The following is a 24,631-nucleotide window of genomic DNA, read 5'->3' as shown; positions in this document are numbered from 1 at the left end:
AGAGATTTTGCCTTGTACTTCTTGGCAGCCCACATACACTTAACACATAGCCTTACATATAGTTGTTTGCCAACTTTTGTTGAAGAATTAACAATTGTTGGGTATTTGTCTGGTTGTAGTTTTTTTTTCTCCTGAATCCTAGGCTTATACACTTTCATCTAACCTAGATCCATTGAGGTGAGGTGAGATCCAGTGCTCTAATATGAATGCACTGGGATGAAGTGGGGTACAAAAGCCATATCCAATTCACTTTTCCTCCATCCATCCATCCGTCCGTCCGTCCGTCCGTCCATCCAAGGAACATTTTAAATGTTAGGTAATGTGTTAGATACTGGGGTTAAAATGACAAGCCAAAGCAAGTGATAATGCAGCCTTCATGGAACTCACAGACTAGCGAGGGAGACACGCTTTGATCAAATAATGATCCAAACAAATATGTAAAATTATATTGGCAAGTTTTATGAGTAAAAGACAATGTTAACAGGTGCTTGTAGTCAGGAATTTGACTCTGACAGGGACATTCAAAGAAGGCTTCCTTAAAGAAGTAGGTTGAGTGAGAAATAGATGAACAGAGCCCTCAAGAGCATTTGCTCATGCAGAGGCAATGTGAAGAGCAAATGCCCCGTGGTTGAAAGCTATTAGACTCATCCCAGGCCTTTAAAGAAGGTCTACATGGCTAGTGCACAGAGCAAGGTAGAACATACGGGTTTGGAGAGGTGGGAGGAGCCAGATCATTCATATTAAGAGTGATGGGAAGCTGTTGAATGATTGCTGTGTTTTGGGGTTGAGAATGAGCAGGTCTATTAGTTTTCTTTTTCCTTTATTTCTTTTGTTTGTTTGTTTGTTTTTAGAGACAGAGAGAACAGGCAGGGGAGAGGGGCCGAGGGAGAGAGAGAATCTTAAGCAGGCTCCACACTCATCACAGAGCCCAACGCAGGGCTCAATCCCACAACCCTGGGATCATGATCTGAGCTGAAATCAAGAGTTGGTAGCTCAACCCACTGAGCCACTCAGACACCCCAAGGGTCTATTTTCTATAGCTGCATAGCAGTTTAGCACAAATCTAGTGCTTTAAACCAACTCACATTAGTGATCTCCCAGTTCCCCTGAGTCAGGAACGTGTGCATGGCTTAGCTAGGTCCTTTCCGCGGGGCTTCACGTGGCTGAAGTCAACGTGTTGGCCAGGCTATATTTTCCCTGGAAGCTCAGCTAAGGAAAATCCACTTTTACGACCTTGCCACTTGTTGGCAGAATTTACTTCCTTACAGTTTTAGGTCCGAGGGCCTCAGCTTCATACTGGCTGTCAGCTGGAGACTAACCTCAGGTCCTAGAGGCTGTCCACAGGCCACTGCCACATGGCCGTCTGCATAGGCAGTTCACAGCCTGGCTGTTTGCTTCTTCAAGGCCAGCAGTAGAATCTCTGTCTCCAGTCTGCTAAAATGTGGTCTTCCCTAATATAATGTAATAGTGAGAGTGACATCCCATCACTGTTGCTGCATTCTGTTGATTAGAAGCAAGCTACAGGCCCTTCCTGTACTCAAGAGGAGGGAATTCTACAAGGATCTGACTCACTGGGGGCCACGACAGGAGGTAAAAAGAGATGATATGTTCAGATCTGACGCATTATGCAAAAAGCATTGGAAGTCCAGATGAGAGAAGATCGTTTAGATTAAGGTGGTGGCAGTGAGAACAAAGACTTATGGTTAACTTTGAGCAACATTTTAGAAGTCAAATTGGTAGGATTTAGGGATAGGTTATACTTAAGGGACAAGAAAGAGGAAGATACCAAAATTACTGTGAGGTTTCTATTGAATAAGTATATCAGTGGCACTCAACGCTGTCCATTCATTAAAATCCTTTGAGGGGCTTTAAAAAATACTCGCTACAGGGCGTGACCCCACACTTTTTAATCAGAACCGTTAGGGGTTCAGGCATTGGTATTTTTAAAAAGGCTTTCCCGGTGATTCCAATGTGCAACCAGGATTGAGAACCCCAAGAACATATTATTCTGCCCTTCACTTTGCTAAGATCATGAGCCACTTAAGATCATGAGGCTGATTTTGCACTTACTGACTTGAGAAAGTTTTGAGATGTCAAAGTACTCAGGTTGTACACAAATCCTATGAGCTCAGGAGGGAGGCCTGGGCTTGAGGCATGAATTTCTTATAATCTATGGGTAACTGCTTTCTGTGGCCACGGATGTGGGTTGACGCCTGCCAGGGTAGAGCATATAGGGAGGAGAGGGAAAGGCCTGGAACTGTACTTTGAGAAACTCTAACGTTTAATGACTTGGTATAGGAGTATGGGCCTGTTAGAGAGAAAGCAGAAAGAAAACAAAGTATGGGGTCAAGAAAACCAAGAGGAGGGCGTGTTTATGAAAGAGGCATTAGTCAAGGGTGTCAGATGAACTTATGGAGGTGATGCGGGAGTCACTCTAATGCCTGACTCTCTCTCCAATAAAGGATGTCAGAAACCTCTAGTTACTTTTAATTGAACCCCTGAACTATAGCATCTGCAAACTTTCTCTCTTTTTTTCCTCACTACAGAGGTAATGAGTGTAAAATGTGGGCAATTTAGGGAACACAAAAGGAAGGAAATTTTAACTACCCATAAGCCTACCAACCAATGATAACTACAGTTGATATTTGATATATATACACATACACGTACATACATACATACATACATACCTTGGCTCCAAAATGGTATCTGTGTGGTGTTCTTTTTTAAGCATATGTACATTATTTTTAATAGAGCAATAACTTGCATACTGTTTCATATCCTGTATTCACTTAATATATCTTAAGCAATTTTCTGTATCATTAAATATTCTTATATAGCATACTTTTAAAAGATTGTATTATACTGAATTATATGGATGTGCCATAATTTGCTCAATCTGTTGTACAACATTTAGGTGTCTTGAATTTTCCACTATCATAAGGACCACATTTTAAAATATAAAACATAATCGGGAGTGCGATGGGTCAATAAAAAGCACTTGGACCTTGGGAATCCATGGAAGAGTAAGATACAGGTAGAGACGAGCTTCATTGCTGGAAGAGAGATGTACAGAATGTGACCTAGATCTGGAACTAAATCAGGCTTAGATACACAAGCCCTCCCATCGCCACCCCTCCGAGCCGACTGCCGTGCCACAGAAGCAGAGCTCCTGCGTTTTATTGGATGACAGGGAGCAGGCAGAATGCACATCCACTGCATGCAGACAGCTGGCAAAGACAAAGAAGTCTAGAACTAACGGGCCCAGACCAGCTTCAGTGTTCTCTCAAACTCACAGAATGAAGAATTCTTGGTGAGGAGAGAGACCAGGGCTGCTGCTCCTGGTGAAGTAGTCCCCATATGTGGTAGCCAGCCTTCAAGATGGCCTTCAACGAGTCTCCGTTCCTGGTATCTACCCCCTTGGGTAGTCCCCTCCCCCAGAGTACCCGGTTAGATCTACGTGAGCGGTACCTGCAGCAGACATTGTGGTGCGCAACTTGCACGGCTAGGTTGCAAACATCATGGTGGCTTCTGCCTTGCTCTCTTGTGGAGTACCCACTCTGGAGAAAGCCAGCTTCCGTGTTGCGAGGATACTTGAGTTGTCCTTCGGAGAGGTCTGTGTGAATGAAGAGTAATGGAGAGCTCCTACCGAGAGCCAGCGCCAACCCGCTGGCCTTGAGAATGAACCAACTTAGACTTGGGTCTTCTACCCCCAAATATTCAGATGCCCGTAGCCCTAGGCAACGTCATGAATGCAACCTGGTAAGAGACCCAGAGCCAGCCTTTCTGACCCACAGAAATTGTGTGAGATAGTAAACATTTTTTTTTTTTTAATTTTCAGCTGCTACGTTTTGTGTTCATGGCTACACAGTAACAGGTAAAGAATATACTTCAGAAACATAAGTAGCTCAGTTTCTCTCTCTCTCCGCTGTTGTCAAGCAATAAACCATCCATGTAGCTGAATCTCCGTGTGCATCTTCAGAACAATCATCCAGGGATAGACTTGCTAGATCAAAGGAAATGCTGAATTGCAGTGTTATAGGGTCAAATCTTAAGTGTGTTGTTTCAGACACCATGACATTGGCCTTCACGTGTGTGCCCCTGCCATCACTTCTCTTGTCCCATTCATACCCATACAGATCCATGACTTTGTTTTCTGCCTGTAGGCAGTGAGGCTGGAACAGGAGTAGGGGCAGAACAATGACAGGAGTCCTCAAAGATTGGTCCCATGGCACGTGCTGACCTTTGGAGGGTCATCTTTGTGAACATAGAGAGGTTGGTGCTTCAGATGCTCGAGGTGGCTTCATTGACGAGACTGTCCTGGTGGAAGTGTTTGCTGCATTGGACGGCGGCAACACACCGATATGTGGAAATGCAAAGATTCCTAGAAAGAAGGAAAAGGACACGTGTGGAGACCGGGAGAGAGATGAATGGAGAGAAGGGGAAGGAGGCAGGAGTAAAACAAAGAGGTCTAAAGCAATAGACTGCACATATGGCATTAGAGTTAGAGGAAGCCGTACCCACCACAGGAGAGGGAGGTTTCGGCTAATGATCCCACCCATGGCAAGCTGCTCCCGTTTATGGGCAGGAAGCTATCAAGTTCCAACAGCTGCAGCATCATGCTTTTCAAAGGCCTAGTTTTAGAATGCTCCTGATAATGCCCCAGGAGTTGCTAGATCTGAATTAAAAACTCCAGGTCCTTTCCTCCCCCCCTTTTCTAAATAAAACGTTATTGATTTACTAATGGCCTTTGCATCCTGCTGAAAACAACCCTATAGAAGAAGAAAGATGTTAGTAGAGCCAGAGGGCTAACAGCTTGGAAAAACCCAGATCGCAGGTGGGCAGGTAGACCGAAGAGAAAGGGAGGGTAGAAATTCAGGTACAAAGAGGCTTTGATGGGGAAGAGTGGGCTGCGGAAAATAAATGTTGCCCTGGGATTGGGATCTGGGTCCGTAAGCGTGCAAGTCCTGTGTGGACAATAGGCCCCTCGGGTCTTTGTTAAGACCATAGTCTTGTTGGAAGAGTGGGCTCCAGTGAAAGGTCTCTGGGTGGCAAAAACCTACCTAGATTCTGATGCCCGCCCATTATTAACTGGCCACATAGACCTAAACCTTGTAATCACAGTCTGGACTCCGGTTCTTCTTCTATGAAACATGGGGCCCTTCTACAAGTCTAGAATTCCAGATGTCAATTGCCAATGTAGTCGCCATCTTGCTGGGAGTTTTCTCTATCATTATGAGAGTTTTTTTCCTGGTTGCTTCCTTTCCCCGATCCGCAGGGCGGGAGAGGACAGAGCTGTGCTAATGGATAGAGGATGATATGAGTGAGCAGGAACCTGCTTTTGGAGCGGGGGGCGGCAGGCAAAGCAAGAGAAGTCGGAGATCAACAGAAGCAAAGGGAGAGAGAAGCCAGGTGGGAGAGGCCGGCAGTGCCTAAAGCTGCATAGAAGCCAGGGTGATGAGGGAGAATTGGACTTGAGGAGAATTGTAACCCAGTGGTTACAAGCCGGCTCTGGACCAGACAACCCGTCCCGGCCATAAAACACTGGCACCTTGACAAATTACTCAATCTCTTTAGCTCTTCATTTCCTCGTCCATAAAGGTAAAATATCAGTAGAATGCAAGGCTGTTTATTGTTCTGCGGATGCAGTGAGACAGTGTATGTAAAGCAGAGAGAACATCGCCTAGCACCCCGTCACTACTCAGTGAGGAGGAGCTACAGGTACTACAAGTACTAAAAGGTCCTGGTTTGGAGAGTGGAAAGTTGCTGTGGACTCTTGCCGAAGTCAAGCTCAGTGATGGTTGTGGATCGAGGGGTGGCCGTGTGTGGGTCGGTTCAAGAACAATGTTGAGAGGCATTTTGTAGTTGGGGGCGGGGATAGCTTTGTGTCTGTGAATACACCAAAAACGAAAATGGGAATTTAAGTGTTTGAAGAAGTACGCTTACCATTCCCTCCATGCCCATGGTGGTGGCAGTTGTGACCCCCCAACTGCTGATAACTGCCCTTGAGAGAAATAGCTCCCAGCAAACCGTGCACATTACTCCCCGGCGTCTCCTCCCCTGCATTCCCTGTTTGTGTCACTGCCTCGAATGTTTGAACCCTTTCAAGCCACGTCAGGGGACTCTACTCTGGGGGCGTGTGGATGGTACCCAGAGGTGTCCTACGTGGTCCGACGAGTCTACCTTGGTTGTCCTTTGCCTTTTGGGTCTTCGCTTGCACGCGCTCTCTCTATCCCTTTACAGTCGTGGTGCATCAGCAACGTGGTGGCTTAACTGTCATTCCGGAGGCGAAGAGAGAATGCAGGATGCGGCAGGCCCTCGGATACGACTGCACGGGATACAACTGTGTTTTGCTCAACAACACAGGGAGCCACTTGCTTAGACTATGGAGTGAATGGTGTCGCTTGGCGTTTGCGACGACAGTCTGAACCCGGGTATTCAGTGGCCCTGTAGGGGAGGGGAGGGTCCTAACTCAGGATGAGAAAAACAAGACAGAAGAACTGAGAGCATCTTTAATTGAAACTTCAGGGGACAGCGAGCCCAGAAAGCATATGGGTAATTGCTCCCCGGGTCCTCCACGCCAGCTGCGATGTCAGGAGGGCACTTTCAGCCTTTGGGCCGCTCATTGGGGCACAGAGCGATGATGGATGGAGTGAGACAGAAAGCCCCATCCTGCTGAACCACCAGTGCCAGTTCCAGGATCTGCCCGAGCCATCCCCATGGGCAGCCTGGCCAAGGACTGAATAAGCACAAGGCTGTAGATTTGGCAGGATATCAAGGATGGTGGGGCGGCAGGAGGGCTGAAGGAGCCGGAAGGAGCGACATTTGTGAATGCGTGTGATGAATTGTCTCTGTTTGTTTCCACTAAACCCCAGCTCGGCCTCACACGCGGGGAACAACCAAGTGTGAGCGGCTGAGATGGTTGGAAATTGCAGGATTAGCTGACCGGCTGTTCGTGTTGGTAGCTGAAGCTCTCCAGCCAGGGCAGCTGGCTCAGGTCTTGCTCAGTCATAGAGATGATGGGACACATAGAGATAGAGCAGCACTCCTAATATCTTACATTACTTTTTTTAATTATAAAAAGGTTTTTTTTTTCTGATGACAAAAATAATGCAATGTTTTGTAGAAAATTTGGACATGCCCGAAATCTAACAAAGGGAGTGAAGGGTATCCATGATCGCAGCACTTGGCAACAATTGCCGGTATAAATTGACTTGTAACACTTTTCTCTGGGGAGAGCACAGCTTTGCAATATTTGCTCCTTTCATTCGGCACTGGAGGTGTGTGACCGTTGGTCTGAAGAGGGTAGAGCGTCTTCTTTATTGTTACCATGGAGAAGCCAAAATAGCAAATGTAGGGACTTGCTCAAAATCTTTCTGATGGCAACGTCCGCCACTTTTGGCCTCTAATAATAAAAATAAACTGAACTATCAATGTCTGTCTAGTGCTTCTCATCGTAAAGAACTTGCCTCTGTGGTACCATTCTGCCATGGAGTTCCCCTGTTTATTTACCCAAGTGCTAGTCCGGAGGCGGCCATGATTTAAGGGCGATTAATTTAGTAGGCGGAGGCAGAAAACGAGGAGCCAGGACCTCTGGTCCCTTCACGTCTATGGAACCGTGCTTCACTCAAAGTCTTTATGCTTAACGGCAACAGGATGGAGAGTATTCCTGCTCCGGATGGTGTAAAGTTAGAGTCTCTGTGTAGGGGAATGGTGTGAGCAATGTATCCCTAATGTACAGGGATACATAGGAGCAGATGAATTGTGGACCTATCCCGCCCCGTGTTGTCCGATATGGTAGCTATGAGCCATATGGGGCTGTTGAGCACTTGATGCGTGGCTCGTGTGACGAAGAAACTAAGTTTTGAAATTTTACCTCATTTTCATTAATTTAAATTTCAAAACTTCTGCTCAATTCAGTTATCAGAAAAAATTTAAGTGTGCTTGGAAATACGTTGGGTATGTGATGTCTTTTTTCAACTGTAAATTATTTCAAATCTAAACAAAGAATCAAGTATTCTTTTTTAAAAAATTAAAAAAAATGTTTTTAATGTTTGTTTATTTTTGAGAGAGAGAGGCACAGAGTGCGAGCAGGGGAGGGGCAGAGAGAGAGAGGGAGAGGGAGACACAGAATCTGAAGCAGGCTCCAGGCTCTGAGCTGCCAGCATAGAACCCGACGTGGGGCTTGACCTCACGAACCGTGAGATCATGACCTGAGCTGAAGTCGGACGCTTAACCAACTGAACCACCAGGTGCTCCTTAAAATGTTTTTTTAATGTTTATTATTTATTTTTGAGAGAGAGACAGACAGACAGACAGTGCAAGCAGGGGAGGGGCAGAGGGAGAGGCAGACACAGAATCTGAAACAGGCTCCAGGCTCTGAGCTGTCAGCACAGAACCCGATGCGGGCCTCGAACTCACAAACCGCAAGATCATGACCTGAGCCGAAGTTGGCTGCTTAACTAACTGAGCCACCCAGGCGCCCCAAGAATTAAGTATTGCCGATGAAAACTTAGCATCTCCACTGACATGAGCTGTAAGTGTAAAATATACCCTAGATTTCAGAGTCAGTGTGAAAAAATACAAAACATATTGGGAATAATTTTCTCATATTAATTACATATTCAAATGACAAAAATTTGTGTTTTTATTTTTCTAATTGAGATATAGGTGACATACAACATTCAATTAGTTTCAGGTGTATCATGTAATGATTTGACAATTACACTCATTATGAAAAGCTCACCATGATAAGATTAGTTACTATCTGTCACCATACAGAGTTATTTCAAATGACAATATGTTGGACTCACTAGGTTAAATAAAATATATCACTAAAATTGATTGCATCTGCTTAATTTTACCTTTTTAATGTAGCTGGTAATAAATTTAAAATATCTGTGTAGTTTGCATTATATTTTTATTGGACAATGCTGGATACAGCCACGTGTATCAAGTCTCTAGCTGTATCTCCTAAGATGTAAATAATGAGGGTCTGTCTGTCCTAAATAAGAAAGATCCGTCTGTATCTTAGATATCCCTCTACAATTCAATAGACAAACATATTTTTGAATTATGGATCGCTAATTCGCCCAGGTGTCAGAGTTAGAACAACTATGGTTTCAGTGTTGGTTGCGTGAACTCTGTAATGTATGAATTTCTTTTTTTTCCTTTTTCCTTTGTACAAGGAAATAATTTCAATCTCATAAAAAAAGTCATACAGGAGTACAAAGAACTCGCCAGATGCCCTTTATCCAGAGACCCTATTGAAGTTTTGCAACTGACCCAATAATGTCTTTTATAACAAAGGAGCCAACCCAGGACTGTACATTTCTTGTAGTTGGCGTGTCTTTTTTAAAGTGCCCTTCAATCTGGAACAATTAGTTCCTCGGTCATTCTCTGATCTTCGTGACCTTAACATTTTTGAAGATTATGGGCTTGCTATTTTATAGGATATCTCTCAGTTTAGGGTGTGTAATGTTTCTTCGTGCTGAATTCAAGTTGGGATTTTTTGCCTGGACTGTGCTAGAAGTGATGTGATCTCACTGGGTCCTGTCAGGTGGCACATGATTTCTCTTTGTCTAAATTCTAGTGATGTTAGGGGCACCCGGGTGGCTCAGTCGGTTAAGCGTCAGACTCCGTTTTGGTTCAGGTCATGATCTCATGGTTCATGAGTTCAAGCCCCACATTGGCTCTGCACAAGACAATACGGAGCCTGCTTGGGATTCTCTCCTTGCTCTCTGCCCCTCTCCCATTCTCTCTCTCTCTCTCTCTAAATGAATAAATAAACTTTAAAAAGAATTTTAAAAGGTTCTAAATTCTGGTGATGTTAACTTGGATCACTAGAGTAAGATGGCAGCTATCAGTTTGTCCACTGTAAAGTTTTTTTTTTCTTTGTATAACTAGTAAGTATTTGGAGGAAGATCTTCTGAGACTGTGAAATATTCTTCTTTGATGAAGAATGGGGGTATTTCACAGTTTAGCACTGATTTATGTTTCTTTTCTGAATGGATTATCACCGTGAGAATTCCTAAATGATGGTTTTCTAATTCTATCCTTTTTTTTACATTTATTAGTTGTCATTCTATTATAAGAATTATAAGAAAGCTCCCCCCTCCCTGGGTATTGCTGTATGTGTGTGTAAATAATGTGGCCTCATAGATTCTTATTTTGCTCAAAGGAATATAATCCATTACTATCAATATTTATTTTGATGTTCAAATTGTCCCAGAATTCATGACGGGAACCTTTTCAAGCCGGCTCTGTGTCCTTTTGACATGTATCCATCCTTCTTTGGAGATACATATACACATATGAACCCAGTAGTTTGCTAGAGCTTACAATGGCTTATGGGAGCCCACTGCAAAATTTTCAGGAAACGTGTGAGTCATTAACATTAAGTGGGTAGCTTGGAATCAGGCATGTTGGGAAGTATTTGCACCACGGAAACTGGCAAATGCTACGATCAGAACTTTTTCCTCCAGAGAGCTGGATGTTAAAAATTTGCCAGGACACCGATGTTTCTGTCATAAAAAGATGTTCCAAGTTCATGTTACACCTTAACTGCCACAGGCCTGTAATCATTCATTTCTCCAACAATCCCTGATTCCTTTTGGTGGAAGGAATAGGACTTAGAAACCAAGATCTTAAAGTGAGGTGAGTCCTACTGGACATACTTGGGGTGGACAGAATTGGGAGAGATAGCTTGTATGTGTGTGTATATGTATTGCATATAAATATGTATGCATTATTGTGTAGACATATATACACATATGTACCTTATTGCATATACGTACATATGTACATTTAATACATATAGAATTTAATACAATAATATGTTATTGTATATATATGCATATATACACTTTAATTTTAAATAAAAATTTTACTTTGGAATAATTTTATATTCACAGAAGAGCTTGAAAGAGCACAGAGGTCTTGTGTGTCCGTCATCCAGCTTCTCCTAACTTTAATATCTTGTAACCATGGTCCATTTGTCAAAAATAAGAAATTAACATAGGTGCAATACTATTAAGTAAACTATAAAATTTATTTAGATTACATCCATTTTCTACTAATATCCTTTTTTCTATTCCAGAATCCAACCCAGAATATCATATTTAATGTGCAAACACACGCACACACACGCACACACTTCTATCTATCTGTCTCTGACATCTATTTATCTCCCCATCTGTTCATCTGTCAATCTCTCTCTCTCTCTATCCTTCTATTTCTCTATCTAGATTTAGAAATATGAATTCATACTTCTAATCAGGCCAAACCAGAGGGTTTATTCTAGCTTTTTTTCTTTCCTCTTTCCATATTTCCAACTCCTCTCTTTGACCATGAGAAATTTAGCTCCTGTTATCCTTAATATACTTACTTATTGGCTAACCGCCCCCCCCTGCCCCGTATGAAACCAATTTTCTGACTCCACTGGGCTACTGCTCCACTCAACTACCTGCCTTACATGGATCCAGATCCTTGCTAGTCCCCCCCCCCCCGCTGCACAGGCCTGCCTATTGGCTTTCTGACTGAACCGGAAGGAAGGAAGGAAGGAAGGCAGGCAGGGAGGGAGGGAGGGAGGGAGGGAGGGAAGGAGGTGCACAAGTTTCTAAATCTCTTAGAATCTCATTTTCCTTATATTAACTGCTTGTGGATTAGTACTATCTACTTTGTTGATAGTAAAGTGCTTAGCACAGTGCCCAGTAGAAAATAATAAGTCAATAAACAGGAAGCCTAGAAGGAGGGATTGTGGGGATGAGAAGTTTTGGTCTTCACCACTATGACATATGTTGGCAAACTAGGTGTGCATGAAAAACTTTTCTAAAAAGTTGGCCTTCCAGTATTCAGAGATACTGTATGAGTCTGAGATCATTAGAATTTGTTGGCCTAAGCCAGAGCTTCTCAATCTCAGCACTACTGACATTTGGAGTCAGGGAATTATTAGAACTGTCCTGTGGATTATAGGATGCTTAACAGCTACCTGGCCTTACCCACGAGAAATAGCACCCCTCTCCAAGTTGTTGCAACCAAATATTTCTCTGGAAATTGAGAAAGGTCTCATGGGGCAAATCTCTCTCTCTCTCTCTCTCTCTCTCTCTCTCTCTCTCTTTCTCTCTCTCTCTCTCTCTCTCTCTCACACACACACACACACACACACACACACACACACACACACACACACTGGAGACCCATCAGAATAAATACTTGGCTCTGTCTTAACTGTATTCTCTGTTACCAAGTTTGAGGAATGGGATATTTGATTTAATTTCCCAAGTTCTTAGGAGTTACTCTCTACTGTTTTTCCAAAGATTTGGACTGAAAATCAATGATACAATTCAAAATTAGGCTGAGAATGATCTTTGCTTTGAATCAGAAGCTGCAGAGTCAAGCCTCAGTTGTCACTCAGTTGTGGACATCTGTAAATCCCGGTCAGCACAGTCATTCTAGTGTGGCTTTGGCTAATCAGGCTTGCCGCGAGAGAATTATTGTAAGGATTTGCCCTCACCTTTCTTTGAAAGAAATCCCAGCGTTACCTTCCAGCCTCCCTTCCACCGTCCCCTTCGTGCATTTTACATTCTAGCTAAACGTTCGTTGTCCGATAAACATTAGTCGGATGAATGAATAGCTATTTATTAGCTTTCCTAAAAGGAAGGAAGTGGGGAAACTTATCACCACATCTTCCAAAGTGTTTAATTTATCAGAAGTAGTCTGGGTAGTCCGTGGCAGGGTGAGCCAGAAGGAAGTCTGCATTACGATTTGTAGAGAATTACTCTAGCTCTTCTACCGGAAACTCGGAAACCTTTTTGCACAAGGACCCAGACGGTGCTGGAGCTGCCGCGGTCTACCTAGGTCTGCGGCTCCCCTTTGTAGTGGAGAGAGAACTTGGTGCTAAAGAGCCAGAGAGGAACACGCACGGACAAATACACTCAATAGGCAACAGCGTGGCAGTTGCAGACGTTCAAAATGATCGGCACAAGTCAAACCTGAACTCCTCGGGGCCACACTGACGTCGCCCCGAATTCAGAGTGCCTTTCACTTTGCGCCACCTCCTGGAGTGGGGTTTTGGCAGTCCGGGCAGAGCAGCGTGGGCTCTGCGTAATGCCCAGGATCGCAGGGCAACAAGGCTTCTCGGCCGAAGGCTGAATGAGAGCGCTCAGAAACCTCCTTCGGGATGCCGATTTTAGTGTGTGAACGCCAGCTTCGGGTAACCTGCCGTTATTCACTTAAGAGGCTGCTAATATACAAGCAGCCAGTAGAAATCAGTGCGAGGGAAGGGGAAGCATTCGGCTCAAGAACGGGAGAGAGGACTGGCCGTGATGGATCAGCTTGCTTTCCATCATGTCTCTCGAACCCGCCAGTGCGCTTCAGACCGTACTTCTAGAAATGGTTTCTCAAAGCCAGCAATCCCGAAAGGTTGACTGTGATTGCCTGGCCCATCCGGGAACCTCAGATGGGCTGGCTCTGGCCACCACCCCATACACACCACACCCAGCGCAGCAACCTTCCCGATCGTGCCCACTCGGTCACTGCATGCCACCCTCCCCCGGCTGCCCACGGGACCAGTCAAAAGCCTGTGTGGGGGGGAAACGTTGCCTTCCTCAAAAAGCAAGTAAACAAACAGAAAAACCCACTTAGGGATGGGTTCCTTGGACTGTGCTGCAGAAAAGTGATAATGATTCTTTCTCCGTGTACTTATTGACATTCATTGAGCAGCATCTAGTTTATTTTAGCTAGACTTTGTGATGTAGCATCTATATTTAATTCCACAAGCTGTCGGGCAGCTCATATATTTACAAACACCATCCCGGAAACAATGTGTTTGCTGGTCACAGCTGCATCTGTAACATCTCGGGAGCTCTGCGCTGTTTGGCACAGCTCAGGGAATTATCATTTTACATTCTGGTCTGTGCCAAGGCCCAAATAGGGCAGAGCTTGGGCTAAAAGTTCAGATTCAGTGACAGGCATGGCGGGAAGCCAAGAGCAAGAGTAGCATTGAGGGCCGAGGGTCAGGATGGAGAGTTGCTCGTCAGCCCCACCTCGGTGGGGCTGCCCGCAAGGTGGTGAGCAATTTCTACGTGATTGGCTTAGGTTTATTTTGGCTTCTCAGGCCTGAAAGAAATACTTCAATTGTCCTGTGTGTATATAGAAGCTGGATCTGCTGGGAAGCGAGCTGGGGCTTGAGCAGCGGAAGCCGGGCTGGTGGGAAGGAGGCAGGATGGAGAAGGTTTCCTCTCGAGGATGGAACCAGCAGTCTGCTAGGGGTTGGAGCGAATGACTCAGTAGCTGGACCCAGGGAGGGGCACGTCCAGAGGCAGGCGGCAATTGGCATGATCTCGGTCGCAGGAGGACCAGCTTTGGCCAGCACGCGTCAAGAGGAACACAAAAAGAGCTTGGGGGGGGGGGGGCAGTTCAGAATTAGGCAAAAGGGTAGGCAATTCTTGGAGGTCTGTCTCCTACAACAGCAAGTAGGGGAGCTGAGGGCAGCGGGTTCAGGAGTCAAGAAGGATGCGAACCCCTTACCTGAGATGCACACGCTAAGACTGGGTAGAAAGGAGGCGATGGGGATCTTGGGCACAGGCCCAGTTGGTTGGAGGGTCTGAGGAAAGAGCGCAGTAACTCAGGGGTTGTGCAGGAAACCAGCACCTACGGGTCGTCCACCCGGGCCCAGGTTGGGGGAACATGCCTGGTCTTATGAATTTTAAGATAGCGCAAGCGATATGTAACTGCCTTCTCCTAAGGCCATGCTGACAGGCCATCTAAACAGGAGCCACACAGCTTCCCCAAAAGCAGAAGGCTTAAATGTCTTTATCCACGTCAGGAAAATGATTTTGGGCGAGACCTACTTTTAAACTCTAAGATTTTAGACTTTTCATCACTCCGTAGCAATTTCTTAAATGAGAGTGAGGGACCTCTGTTATCCAGGATAACCTCTGTGACTACAGCTCCCTTAACAGATTAAAGTCTGTGGATCTTAGGTTTTAGGTCATTTTGACCATACTGAGGACTCTCTTGGAAGAACATTACTGGCTTCTCTGTTCTTGAGCGTTCCCCAGTGTAACACGGGCATAATAACAACATCCACCTCCTAAGGTTCTGTGAAAATTAAATGAGTCAATGAATGGAAAGTTTTAAAGACCAGTGTTTGGCACATAGTAATTGATGCCTGTGCAATAATTGGTGATGATGACGATGGGGGCTCTGGAACTCATGGGTTCCCACTTCTGGAAATGTCAATTTCTCACGGACACGTGTGGAATAGACAGAATAAGCTCTAGGCATAGCGTTGGGAGGCCAGGTTCACGTCCTGATTTGCCCCCAAGTCAGCGACGTGACTGTGAATAACTCACCGCACCTCTGTGGCCCTATGTTTTCTCATCTCTTGTCCATTGTGAAGGGGATTCCATCACTGGCTCGCACTGGACAGTTGCATCAAAAGTTCCTTGAGGGATTTGCAAAACATTTCAAAACACAGAAATAGACCCCAACCTAGGACATCGGTTATTTCTCCCTTTCCCTCCCTCTCTGTCTCTATACCAACCCCCACCCCCATCATCACTCTCACCAACACACATACACCGCACACACTCCAGGCTGCTGAGAACCACTGGATGATTTCCAGCTAATTTCCAGGATCTCACCCTGTTTCCCCCAGTTCTATGACATGATCAGGTGGAAATTAATCAGGGACCCAAAGAAGGCAAAGTTACCAAGTAATGAACACAGAGCCAAGCTTTGAGAAGTTTGTTGGAGAAAATGAGTCTAAAAGATGTCACAGGCAGACACAGACTCACGGAGAGGAGGGGGAGGCAGAAATGCACACAGTGTTAGGGCCCACAGGCAGATAACAAAGGCTCAGGTGACAGAGGCCACAGATGAAGGCAGATGGACTGCCCACTTCTGAGTCATTAACTATGGAGGGCCTGGGGAGCAGGACCGGTGAGGCCGCTCAGAGTGACCTCTAGAGATCCCCAAAGGCTAACGGGGACATATCTCTTTAACAGAGATTTTACCTTCTCAGGCTCCAGCGTTCTTACCTGTAAACAGCAACAAGCAAACAAAACCCCATAGTGGATGAGGCGGTGCCTGTGGACTCTTTTTGGCTCTGATACTTACGTTGAAGCGTTGGAAGAAATAACAGCGAACACGTACACAGCACTCACCACAGGCCAGGCACTTTTTAGAGGCTTTGTAAATGTTAGGTCGCTTAATCCCCGCAACCCTATGAGGAGGCATGAGTATTGTTATCCTTTTCTAATATACATCACAGAAGAGGAAACTGAGGCCAGGGAGCTGGAGCCAGCGTGAGAAGCCGGGCAGGTCGACTCGCTGGCCTATGCTTGTGGCGCTTCTCCGTGGACCCGCTGGCGGGGGTCTCGGTGTGTGGCAGAGGAGGGCGGATGTATCTCAGGGCCACAAGGAACCGCTGTTCTTTCCTAAAGGAGTATAATGGAAGTGGTTTCGAGGAAGGTTGATCTGCATGGAGACCAGGTTTTGAAGGCTTTGAAATAGACAACCTTTCGCTTAGAGGTTCTGTTTGATCAGCACTGCCTTCTTTCCCTTTTCTGGAGGCCTCCGTGACCTCAAGAGAAGCTCCGGGGCACAGGGGCCTCCCTGGTCGCACACCGCGACCCGGGCTTTACCGCGTGAGGCTGTGGGCAAGCCTGTCAGGTGGCTTGTCTCTCCAAGGAAAGTGCCAAGGACATCCCCCAGGCGCGTACGAAGCCTCTACGACTGACAGATGAGTCCGCCCTTGACAAGTGAAGGGCTGGTTATCACACAGCAGAAACCTATAAATTTGGAGCCCTGAGGGGGTGGAGCCTACAAAGTCTAATTGTCACTAAAGCTGTGTGTGTGCGTGCGCGCATGGGCATATGCGTGTGTGTCGTTCTTTTAAACTCCTAGGACCCCGAAGTCCTATACTTTCTTCCTGTTCCGTGAGGGCAAGTTCTGGGTCTGTGCATCAGATTTAGTGCCATCACCTAGGACATTCCTTGTGCATAGGAATTGCTTAACAACTGGCTGTTTGAAGGACAGAAGTGGGTGAGGATGAGGACAGCTGCGGTATAGGTCTTGGAGTTGGAATGTCTGAGTGTCCCTTCTGCTTCTCCGGAGTGACCTCGGCGAGGCCCTTCCCCTCTTCCACCCTCTCCTCTCAGAGGTCTCAGATGAATGTAAGAACATTTAGGAAACAGTCATTATAATTAGCTCTTACCTTTGCGCACATAATCATTAATCTTGCTCCCCTGATCTTACTCAGGGAGGATATCCATATGCCTCACCTATTTTAAGTTGTTTCCTGACCAGCGGTCGGGAAATGCAGTAAATGTAGCTTGATGGTTCCGGGCCAGTTCTGGGGGAGAAACCGAAGGTTGTGTCACATCTGCCTGGGCTCACACGGGGAACGACGGCCAAGACGGAAGCTCCCGGAAGTGCAACCAGGAGCCTATGACCAGGGCAAACGTGCCGTGGAGGCTGGAGCTCATCCCGACGAGAGGGGAGACTGAAAGTCACTGAGGTGAACTAACAGCACTCCACATCTACCTGCCCTTTAGGAATCTCCACCCCAGAACGCCCTGTCATTTCTCTTGTCTGTCCGCCCTTTCTAGACAAATGGGAGGCCGAATTCACACCAAGATGTGGTGGAGGACAAGAACAAATCACGCTTTCTGTGTGTTTCTACCAAAGACACCCTCAGATTTAGTCAAGAAAACATCTCCTCAATAGAGTTGGCCAATTAACCACTCAAATGGCTTGAAAACTTATTTAATGTCACTGCCTAATCATTTTATGAAATGTCACTGCTCCAACGGGCAAGGATTTTGGCTTTATACCTCACTTTTTATATGCTTCACTCCCTTCCTGAAACAGAGTTTCCTCCCAAATAGGACTGAAATCTTAATGCCTTTCCCCATATATTTGCGCCCCTTGTATTTGCATAGAATAATGGAATTTCGGCACCGGGCAGGATCCTAGGGATCATCTTACCTCTGAAATCAATTCACTGATGACCAGAGGACGCTCCCAGAGGGAAGTGACTTGCTCCCAAGGGAACCTGTAAGTGGCAAAGCCTACGTAGTTTTATCGATGTGAATCATGTTAAGGGATACCGGAGGATCTGAAGAGGGTAGACCTGGGGGCGGCTGGGTGGCTCAGTTGGTTGAGCATCCAACTTCAGCTCAGGTCATAATCTCATGGTTTGTGGGTTTGAGCCCCACTTTGGGCTCCGTGCTGACAGCGCAGAGCCTGGAGCTGGCTTCAGATCCTGTGTCTCCCTCTGTCTCCACCCCTTCCCCACTTACTCTGTCTCTCTCAAAAATAAATCACCGTTAAAAAATGCTTTAAAGCAGGTAGACATTGATCTACCGCTGAAACACCTGATTCCCTCTTGCAGCTCACATCCATTCCTGGCCTCAGCATTTTCATCTGTTAAAAGGGGATAAAATCTGGAAGATGAAGTTCAAGTGTAATTTTATCACCTGTGCTTCTTCGTAAGCAGTAACTGCCACACAAATATGAAGTGATTTATGCTGGCATTTATTAATGACCATTGTTGACAGAATGAATGATTTTGTTAATTATAATGACACTTTCTATTTCTCCTTCTCTTCTGGACTCTAACAGCAGCTTAGCTTGGCCGTGCCCTCAACTCCTCTGATAAGTGACCTTCCCTCTAGACTAGTTTTCAGAGAGGAAACTCTACTTCTTTAAAAATTTTTCTTTTAATTAGGCTTCACGCCCAGGGTGGAGTGCATTACGGGGCTTGAACTCACAACCCTGAGATAGAGACTAGAGCTGAGATCAAGAGTAGGACGCTTAACCAGCCAAGCCACCCAGGAGTCCTGAGGAGACTCTATTCCTATCTCATTTGCCAAGATTTAGCACGGGAGCAGCGGACGCCCCAGATCCTAACTGCTCTGCATATCGACAGGTCCGGGCATAAATGGAGATTGAGACCACCAGGAGAACATGACACTGTCCCCCCCCCCCCCCCCAGGTCCTCAGCTGGTTGACAGAGTGGTGGAGATACGATTCTCTCCATTTCTAAGGCCGCACTGCCTGCTTCTCATGTGACTTGATTTTCTCTATTGGCAAAACCGTAATCCCTTTTATTCACGGCTCGATGAACTTATTTCACTTGTGCCTTTGGTCCAAGGCTAATTTATTATTTGTGTAGGTGTAAAACCCTGTCGTAGGTGTAGTGTAAGTAAATGGAATTATTTGGCTCTCACAAGTACATTTGTATTTTGTTCCTCAAGGAGCTAGCTCAGCCATGACTTTAACAATACTCACGCGGAACATGGAGGTTTACTTACACAGTCAGCTTTAGCATAAAACGACCCTTGGAAGCATTGTGGGGAAGGTGCTAATTGTTTCAACCTGCTGAATATTAGCAATCCCACCAGAAGTCAGGAGAATTGAGATGGTTATAATTTGCTGGACGTTTGCTGTTACAAAATCCCTGGTGATATTATTTGTGGAGCGTAAACAGGAAATGGCCCCAGAGCCCTTCCCCTGAAAGAGTCTAATTCTCGCACAACTGTCAGTGCAGCCGTTACTTTGTCTCTTTTTTTTAAAGGTGAGGGAACACAGTCTAGAGATGTTTTAAGAGAAAGTTTTGAAACCGGTTTAAAACTTCTCCCTCTTGAAAAGAGATCTTTTTGTCAGGATGTCTTCAGATGCCGAGGAAAAGCGACGAAGCGGAAGCCGTAGGATTCCAAGGCCAAATGTTTCCTGGGAGCAGTCAGCGCTGCATTCAGGCGATCCTGCTGCACTCAGCAGACTTGGCCCCGGCAATCAAAACCATTTGATTCCAGAGCTGATACTCCTAGAACCAGGCAGGTTCCAGCACATTGTGAGCTCTGAAAAAGCCTAATTACAAAGAATGGCAAGAAGCACACATTGACGGAACATATCTCCTTTCTTTCAAAGAGCACACAGCCTTTCACACCTGTCCTCAGAAAACTCCTGATTGGCAGGCGAGGTGGCGGCCGCCACTGCCCCCCCCCCCACCTCCGTGTTAGAGCACAGGGCCCAAGAAGTTCAGGAGCTGAGTCAATGCCACGTGTTGTCCCTGGCTCACCGTGATCCCTCTATAAAACGCGCGGAATTGAGTCGTCACATAAATTTGAGGACGAACTATGTGTGAGGGCTGGAATGATAAAAGCAAAGACCTGAACTCTGACCTTGAGGGGTCTGTAATCTAGACAGCGGGGGGGGGGGGGGGGGGGGGGGGATGGAGGTGAACAGCACCACTCTGCTCAGGAAACTGCCATGCTAGCTTTCTCGCGTGCCGAGAACAACAGATGGTTCTTCCTCAGGGAGCACGGAAACCCCTCACCAGACCAGGCTTTTGCACAGGACGGGAGAGGAGTATTCCCATCTATTATGTTGTCTGTATTATTTTTTCTATTGCTGTGGAATGAATTGCCACCAACTTTGTGGCATCGAGCAGTACACATTTACGGTCTCGCGGTTTCTGGGGGGTCAGGAATCCGGGTGTGGGTTAGCCGGGTCCTCTTGCTCCAGGTCTCACCTGACTGAAATCAAGGTGTCAGTCAGGGAAGCGGTGCTTCCCTGGGGCCCCGGGTTTTCTTCCAGGCTCACGTGGCTGTTGGCAGAATTTGTTTTCTTGGGCTATGACTGTCATTCTCTTTTTTTTTTTTTTTTTTTTTTACTAGGTGTTGACAGGGAATTGCTCTCAGTTCCTAGAGGCGACCCACAGTCCCTTGCTGCATGCCCCCCAACAGGCCATTCACAGTATGGCTGTTTGCCTTCTTCACATCACCAGGAGCTTGTCTCTCTGACACTTCACTTTCTTTTAAGGGTTCTCATTCTCCTGATTAGGTCAGGCCCACCAAGGATACTTTCCTCTTTGAACAACTCAAAATTAAGTGATTAGTAACTGATTAGTAGTATCTGACCATATTCATAGGTCCTGCCTCCACTCAGAGGGAGCAGATTATGCAAGGCGTGCACAGAAGGACATGGAGATTATGTGGGGGAGTGCACAGAAGGACACGGGAGTCCTGGGGGCCATTTTAGAATCCTGTCTTCCACAGTGTTCTCCCACCGGTCAGTGCGTTTCCACTTCATAGTGTTTGCTGCCTTGGCCTGCGGAGTCAAGTAGCCCCAGTCTCCAAAATGACCCTTCTCCTTTCCCCTCCGTCAACATGCCTTTAAAAACAGAACAGTATTTTATAAGAGGAATTAATCACCAATAGAGTTTCAGATAATGGAGCGAGTCCTTGCTTTTGTATAATCAATGCTTAGCATAGTGTCTTAGGAGTTCCCAATTTATGCTTCTCAAGAACTGAATGTGTGAATGATCAAATGAGAAATATTTTGGGCATCCTCATCGGATTACATCCTGTAAAAACAAGTCCTACCCCCCCCCCCCCCATGTGCAAGGCGGACTCCTTTCAGTTTATATCACTTTTCCCCTGATTCAAGAGTAATGCATGCTTATTATAAAACACTCAGGGATTTTTCTTCCTTCTATGATCTTATTTTTTATATTTAACTTTTTAATCCGTCTGGAACTAATTTCCCAATGCGATGTTTAAAATATTCCATCCCCTACCCAATTAGTCTGTAATGTTTTCATATGTATATGTGTATGCTTAGCTCTTGTTGATAATGAGCTCTATTTTTGAGCTGTCTGTTCTATATCATTGATCTGCCCATCCAGTTTGTGTGTCAGCATCACCTATTTTAATGATCAGAATTCTGTGCTATGTTCTGAGACCCAGTAAGGCAGGTGTCACCTCCGTGTTCTTCTTTTGGCCTCTGTCTCGACCAGTGCACGAAATGAGGGTCTGTCTTGTGGTGGCTCCGGCTCTTTAGGTAGGCACAGCCTTCTTGGCAAGGTCTGGACATGGAACCAGATCTAAGCTCATATTCCGTGCATATTCTCTGCATCTTCCTAGCGCTACTCCGCCGAGTCCCAGTGAGATGCAAACCTGTAATAATCGCGCCATTGTAACAAACTTACTGTGAGAATCAACTGGGGCAGCTTCTAAGAATCACCCAGCACAGGGGTGCCTGGGTGGCTCAGTTGTTAAGCGTCTGACTTTGGCTCAGGTCGTGATCCCGCGGTTTGTGGGTTCGAGCCCCATGTCGGGCTCTGTGCTGACAGCTCAGAGCCAGCCTGGAGCCTGCTTCAGATTCTGTCTCCCTCTCTCTGCCCTTCCCCTGCTTGCGCTCTGTCTCTCTCTCTCTCAAAAATAAACATTAAAAAAAATTTTTTTTAAAGAATCACCCAGGAGTACATAGTAGGTGGTCAGTACCTCCTAGCTGGGGTGGAGGAGTGAGTCTGAAGGTGCATATTGTCATGCATCCTTCCAAGAGGAGGCCACAACCCTCCTGAAGGCATCCTGTACAAATGCTGAGGCTTGGGTCTCACAGTCGGGCCAGCCTTTAGGCTTTGCATATCCGGATTCATGCTTGGCCCCGCCTCCCGGAAGCCTCTTCAGGGCTCACACCGGTCCAAGGGAAGTCTGGTGGTTTTGTTGAACTGGAGCCATTGCAGACGACACTGGGGACTCTGGAAGGGGGCGTGAATCAGATGCTGAAGGCTACTTTGTCTGCCCTTACAGGGCTCTGGAAGTACCAGAGAATTAACATCCTTGTTTCATCCCCAAGGAAAGAGCCTGTCTCCTTGGTTTTGGCAGCCAGAGAAAGTCCTCAGGGCCACAGATTACAGGTCCTGGGGGGTAGGGTTAGAAGGCATCCTAGCACATTCTAGCACTGAAGTGCTCCTGGCGAGGGGAGACGGCATGTGCTGTTCAAGATCTGAGGGACAAATGCAATTGTAAGGACCTCCATAGGATCGAATCTGTGTCTGCCCAAAGGTTTGTAAAGATGACTGTTTATTCTTAGACAAGGTGCAGGTGCTGGAGATCGAAGGCCATATGAAATAGGAGGAGTCACAGGCAGTCAGGAGTTTTGAAGGCCAGAATCTTCTTGCCTGGCCCCTTCCCTTCTACTCAGAGAAGGCCGGGCATGTGCTCATTCACTCCTTCAAGGAGGGTCTCTAAACACCAGCTGTCTGCTCTCGGGACCTGGGACAGAAGAATACACAGCCCTGCCATCAGGGAGCTCCCATGCCCTGTGGAGACAGAACTACAGGCCTCGTGTGCACTCGGATCTGCTCTCTGATGGTAGGCAATCCGATTTCCCGCTCTAACGCCATTCCTGTGCGGCCTTCAGTAAGAGGGAATCGGATCCTGCAAGCTGGAAGGAGTCTTAGATATTATCTCATCAAGCCCCTTTATTTTCTGTAGGAGAAAACTACAGCCAGAGAAGGGGAGTGGTTTGTTCAAGTTCACCCAGCTTCCCAGCAACCAGGGGACCTCCCTACTTCTGTGCCGCACGCTTGGCTGCCCGAGAAGCGGGGTCTCCGTTCACCTGGCCTCAAGCTTTCCGAGGCAGCGGGGGGCGCTGTGGGCCTGCGACGGACCCCTCAGCGAACATTCTGAGGGAGGGAGACAGAAGCAGAGGGCGTTGAGTCAACACAGGAAGGGAAGCAATTTACTGGAACAGCTGGGCAGACCTCCAGGGTTCAAAAATGTGGTTTCTTCCTTCCCTCTTTATCTCCCTAACCCTCACGCTCACATGTGTGAAAATGAGGACGGCGGTCTTCCCCCTAGGATTGTTTTAAGGATCGAAGGGAACACGTGCCTCGAGCACTTTGCCCAGGGCCTGCGATGAGGAGGTGTCGTTAGCATAAGGGGGTTCCTGACCTGCGAGGCGCACAGGCCCGTGCGGGCTGAGACCAGGGTGTCCAACTGACATCGCCGTGTCGGACTTTTCTAGTTCCAGGAGCCCTGGAGGAGCGGCACAGAGCGGGGGAGCGTGGCGAGAGAATGAAGAAACCAACCGCCCGGGAGAAGCATGAGGCGGCAGTGCGGCACTCGGCTTAGAGGGCTCGGGCGGGCGGCGGCCCCATGGGCAACCCTGCTGGCGCTGGGCCTCCCGGGCTGGGTGCTGGCGGTCTCGGCCACGGCCGCCGCCGCCGCGCTCCCCGAGCAGCATGCCCCCTCCGCCGGCCAGCCGCCCCTGGACTGGCTCCTCACCGACCGCGGCCCCTTCCACCGCGCCCAGGAGTATGCCGACTTCATGGAGCGCTACCGCCAGGGTTTCACCACCAGGTACAGGATCTACAGGTGAGTGGGGCCCGGCGGGTCAGGACCCGAGCCAGGCAGCACCCCCGCGTCCCCCCCCCCCCCCCCCCCACCGTCCGGAGCTGCAGGTGCTGTGCCAGCTCCCCGTGCCCCCAGACTGAACTGGGGGAGAGGGCGGGGGAGCAGCCGGCAGGGAAAATAAGCCTCCCATGTTGGTTTTTAAAAAAAGAAAGAAGAAAACACATACAAGCTGGAAAACCTGCTGATGCCTCCTGGGGAACTGAGCAAAAGGGTTTCTATTTATAGGCTGTGCTGCTTATAAATTGAGGACAAACCAGGCAGCATGGAGTCAGCGTGTGGCCCGTGCTGCCGCAGGAGGTCAGAGTCAAATGCTGGGGCCGGGTTTTAACTAATGGGTTAGATACTTTCATGAGTTGTAATTACCTAGACATGCAAATGAAGGAAGGGCAGCTCCAGCTCCTGCCTTCGAGGTCAGGGGA

General features: G+C 47.0%; 1 protein-coding gene across 4 annotated transcripts in view; it reads left to right on the top strand.

Moving 5' to 3' along the window:
• The window catches only part of BRINP2 (BMP/retinoic acid inducible neural specific 2), a 127,272-nt gene that overhangs the window by 38,796 nt on the left and 63,845 nt on the right, over window positions 1-24,631 (top strand). For 3 of the 4 annotated variants that reach the window (XM_086693497.1, XM_086693500.1, XM_025921130.2), the window contains exon 2: window positions 23,824-24,173. In XM_086693497.1, coding sequence (XP_086549623.1) covers window positions 23,902-24,173 — 272 coding nt within the window. In that variant the 5' untranslated portion in view covers window positions 23,824-23,901. Of the gene's footprint in view, window positions 1-23,823; window positions 24,174-24,631 lie in introns of those variants that run through there. The other variant, XM_086693498.1, reaches the window with a different exon arrangement.

The sequence above is a fragment of the Puma concolor genome, chromosome E4 (genome assembly GCF_028749965.1).
Source record: "Puma concolor isolate L17-30 chromosome E4, mPumCon1.1.hap2, whole genome shotgun sequence".
NCBI classification, from domain to species: Eukaryota; Metazoa; Chordata; class Mammalia; order Carnivora; family Felidae; genus Puma; species Puma concolor.
The sequence above is the reverse complement of the archived record's forward strand: the minus strand, read 5'-3'. Positions and strand labels throughout refer to the sequence as shown.